Source organism: Palaemon carinicauda, chromosome 15 (genome assembly GCF_036898095.1).
Source record: "Palaemon carinicauda isolate YSFRI2023 chromosome 15, ASM3689809v2, whole genome shotgun sequence".
Taxonomy (NCBI): Eukaryota; Metazoa; Arthropoda; class Malacostraca; order Decapoda; family Palaemonidae; genus Palaemon; species Palaemon carinicauda.
Window position 1 is genome coordinate 50090388 of NC_090739.1, and position 5000 is coordinate 50095387.

Below are 5000 nucleotides of genomic sequence, written 5' to 3' on the forward strand. Positions count from 1 at the left end.
TATATATGAATATATGTAGTAGGTTGGCCAGGGCACCAGCCGGCCGTTGAGATACTACCGCTAAAGAGTTATGGGGCCCTTTGTCTGGTCACACAGATTACATTGAATTCCTCTCTCTGGTTACGATTCTTTCCCTTTGCCTACACATACACCGAATAGTGTGGCCTATTCTTTACAGATTCTCCTCTGTTCTCATACACCTGATAACACTGAGATTACCGAACCACTCTTCTTTACCCATGGGGTTAAATATTGCACTATAATTGTTCAGTGGCTACTTTCCTCTTGGTAAGGGTAGAAGAGACTCTTTAGCTATGGTAAGTAGCTCTTCTGGGAGAAGGTCACTTCAAAATCAAACCATTGTTCTCTAGTCTTGGGTAGTGTCATAGCCTCTGTATCATGGTCTTCCACTCTCTTGGGTTAGTTTTCTTGCTTAAGGGTACACTCGGGCACATTATTCTATCTTATTTCTCTGCCTCTTGTTATGTTAATGTTTTTATAGTTTATTTAGGATATACTTATTTTAATGTTGTTGCTCCCCTTAAAATATTTTTTCCTTTGTTTCCTTTCCTCACCGGGCTATTTTCCCTGTTGCGGCCCCGGGGCTTATTGCATCCTGCTTTTCCAACTAGGGTTATAGCTTAGCAGTTAATATTATATATATATATATATATATATATATATATATATATATATATATATATATATAGTTTTATATATATGAATATATATATATATATATATATATATATATATATACATATATTTATATATACATATATATATATATATATATATATATATATATATATATATATGTATGTATATATTCATATATATATATATATATATATATATATATATATATATATACAGTAGGCTACTTGCGCATGATACTTTACGTCTTTAATGAATAAACAACTTCTCAGAGGAACCCAAAAACAGATGCAGCATCTCCTTAGACAAATTGAGCTCCAGCTAATTTTCAGGATAACAGAGAAGCTGCTATTACATTACTCCATTTCTTATGTAGTGTCGATACCTGTTTGGAATCACTTTTTTTTTGTTAGACTTGATCAGGACTACATCGTTTGAGCAATGGAATTACAATTTAATATAAAGACTTCGGTAGCAAAAAATTTAAGAAACAAAATATATGGATTCTCTGAAATTGATTAACAGAGGTCAATAGATGAAAATTTTAAAATAGTAGAATTTAATATTAATTTTGAAATACATATATGATGTTTTACTAGGCTTCACAGAACCTCGTGATCGATCTCATATGTAACCCCCTTCTTTACTGAAGCGTTCAATATAATTTTTTATTGTGATTGACGTCGATTTTTCAGGAACATCATATCTTATTCAAAGCAGATTAAATTGAGGCTTACGCGCCCTCAGAAATTTAGATTTGTGATCCACATTGATCTCGGATTCGATGCCATTTTGAGCGGCACCTTGCCCTATTGTGCTCTTGATGCTGGAACATTTCCTTTGTAAACTAAGCAATTTTTGCACTCCCATCCAGGCCATCCATGCTGCTTCTCTTCTTATTCGACGATATTCACAATTCTACTGTTGCGAAGGAGTTCATGCATAGTTTTCAAAAGTGATCTCGCTTTTGCAACCCAGCTTTGAATCTGACTTTTACTATCCTCCTCAGAATTTCTAGATTTGAAGAATACGTTGATCCTTAATTTCAGTTTATCTCGAATGGCATTACTTTTCCTAACAGCTAGAAGTCTGTTGGCTCCGTGATTCTCTCTCAAGTGAAGCATCATCTGTACTTCTATCCGGGTCATCCATGCCTTGCCACTTCTAAATAAGATATCTTGGCATTGTTACTTTATATTCATAATCAATAGACAACATCTCTGTGACACCCAAAAATCGAACACATCATTTCTCCAGACATACTGAGTTCTAGCTTGCTTTGAGGATAGCAGGAAAACTACATTTACAGTTCTCCATTTCTTATTTACTGTTGACAAGTGATTCATGTCACTTTTTTTTGAGACTTCACCAGGACTATATTGATTGATTCATGGAATTTACTCTTTAACTTAAAGGGTTTGTTTGAGAAAATTAGTTACAAAAATATTTGGATATGTGTATATCAATTGATAAATATTGATAAATGAAAAGTTTAAAATTCTTTGAAATCGCGAAATTTCAGATCAATTTAAAAAAAGTAAATGATTTTTAACAAGGCTTCATAGAATTTTATAATCAATCACTCCTCGATGGGACTTCGTCCTGATAGGACCATAATATATGGAAAAATTTTAATTTCTTCTGTACCGACGAAGGAACTACTTTGGAAAGTTATCTGCTTTGCAGCGGCTGTTCTAAGCTTCGGACTCCAACCTTGGTTTTCATCCTGTGCCATCATCTCATCATCATCTTGTCCGTCTTGTGGGGTCCTGATTGCTCGTCTTTCACAAGATATGATAGCTGCTTCACTTACCGGGTGGGAACGCAAGAGCCTGTGGTTCGCACAGATACGGGTCATTCTAAATCAAATCGCATCACATATCACCAGGCTTTCCACTCTTCAAGGAAGCTTCTGATTACATTTTTGCAACAGGATTGACATAATTTCTTGTTTGAAGCAGACTAAATTGTAAGGCTGACTCGTGCCCTTAGAAATTTAAATAGAGATGTGTCATTCTTGGGTTCGATTCCAAAGCCTTTCCTTATGACAAATTATGGTCTTAATTATATCGAATGAAGTAGTTTCTGCACTCCCATTCAGGTCACCCATGCAGCTTTTTTCTTTCCCCGATGAAGTTCAAGTGCTTCAAAGTGGTTGATACAGAGCTTTCTAAACTGTTCTTGCTTGTGCAACGCAGATTAGAATGTGAGGGTTACTTACCTCCTCAGAATCTCTGTATTTGAAGACTAGTGTTCCCTGGTCCCCTTACACCTGGAATGGCTTCACTTTCCAAAACAGCTCAGACCCTCGTAGCTACAGTATTCTCTTGCCAGCAAGGCATCTTCTTTACTGCTATCCAGGTTATGTATGCCTTGCTACTTCGAAATATGTAGTTTTCTGTTATCCTAAAAGCTAGTTGGAGCTCAGTTTGTTCAGTGCATTGCTGTGTTAAGTTTTTATAAACATAAAGTAACATCACCAAGTACCATATTTAGAAGTGACAAGGTATAGATAACCTGGATTGAAGAGCAGAAGATGCTTCACTGGAGAGAGAATGGTAGAGCCACGAGATTTCAAGCTATTGTGGGGAGTGATACTATTCCAAATGAAAGTGTCTTTATGCTAAACGTTACTACTCTCGGCAGGCTAAAAGAAACTTCACTCTCTGAAACGCATATATTCTTGAGATAATGATAATTAACAATACTTAAGCAATCAAGCAGATTGTTTCGAAAAAGGTAATGAGATTCTTGGATATAAATGAAGAACGGACGATAATTACTGGAAGTAATTTCTAACACGAGTGGAATTTGCGATCATGACTGGAAGGAACAAATTCTTCATTTACCAAGATTTGTATCCTCCTTTTCTTCAGAAAATGGGACACAGAGAGAATGTCAAAAGTTCTGTAGCATTATATCTAAAGGAGTTATCATCAACTACGATGAATTCAGTCTTCTCTTACCTCTGCAAGTACCAATGCTTTTCATCCCAAAATCTACATTTATCATTCTGTTGATCAGTTTTTTTAAGATTGCTGTGTGTATATACATACATATATATATATATATATATATATATATATATATATATATATATATATATATATATATATATATATATATATATATATATATATATATTTATATATATATGTATATATATTTATGTATATATATGTATACATATATATATATATATATATATATATATATATATATATATCTATATATATATGCATATATATATACTGTATATTTATATATATATATATATATATATATATATATATATATATATATATATATATAAATATATATATATTGCTAGGTAGCGATACCTGCGACTTTACCCTTTGCTAATAAGATAAAATCTAAATTATCATGCTTCTTGAGGTAAGCGTCAGTGCTTTTTTAGTAGTTTTTCTCACTTCATTCTAGTTCCAAAGACGAAAGCACCCTACCAAATATTTGTTGCTTTGTTACACCTCTTAGAAAGTAGAATAAAAAAGAAACTAATTAATGCATATATTATTTTCTTTTGTTTTTAATTTTTTTCTCTCATTAAACCCGAGATAAAACATTGAATTTATCTTTCCTCCCTAAATGTATTTTGACGAATGAGAATATTTATTTCATGACGAACTCTGCATTTTCAGGCCTCTCAAGAAACAGTAATTTTATATCCAGGGGAGACGGACAGCTTGGGTCGAGTCTCATCCTGGTCAGGGCTTCAGATGTGGCTCAACCACCACCATTTTTCGAGAGGAATTCTTGTCCTTCGCTGCACGGCCTCAATTTTGGATAATTATAGCCGATCCTCGGAGATAGCCATCACCAGTGCTGATTACGTCGACGTTGTACCAAGGGAAAGGGCTTCCACGGGAGGTTTGTCACCATTCCATTTCATAGAACATCAGTTGCATAATTAGGAAGAATTATACTATCCGTATCATGTACAATCTGCATTTTTGATTAGTGGTATAGATATCGAAAATATTTTGTGCAAGATAAGCGAATATTCAAGCTGTGTCCTTTAAATTAAATGCCTTCAAAATTTGATTCTTCCAATTGCAATTTTAGCACGTTATAGTGGCATTGACGTTTTTAGCTGAAGAACTATTCACCTCTAAATGAATCAGATGCTCCTGTATTGAAGATATTTTTTTCTTTGCCAAAAGTCATGCTGTGTATTTAGTTTTAATTTGACCAAAGATTCTTTATTATCTTTTTAAGAAATATAAAAAGTTTCTGGCATTGTTGTATTAAATCAGCTAGCAAACCCTTCTAAATGACTAAGTATTATCTAGACTTCTTACAATCGTAAAATCAATACAAATGGC

General features: G+C 33.6%; 1 protein-coding gene across 1 annotated transcript in view; it reads left to right on the plus strand.

Annotated features, from left to right (window-relative positions):
• The window catches only part of LOC137654285 (uncharacterized), a 53731-nt gene that overhangs the window by 47573 nt on the left and 1158 nt on the right, over positions 1-5000 (plus strand). The window contains exon 5 of the mRNA XM_068387912.1: positions 4317-4545. Within this exon, the coding sequence (XP_068244013.1) occupies positions 4317-4545 (229 nt within the window). The remainder of the gene's footprint in view (positions 1-4316; positions 4546-5000) is intronic.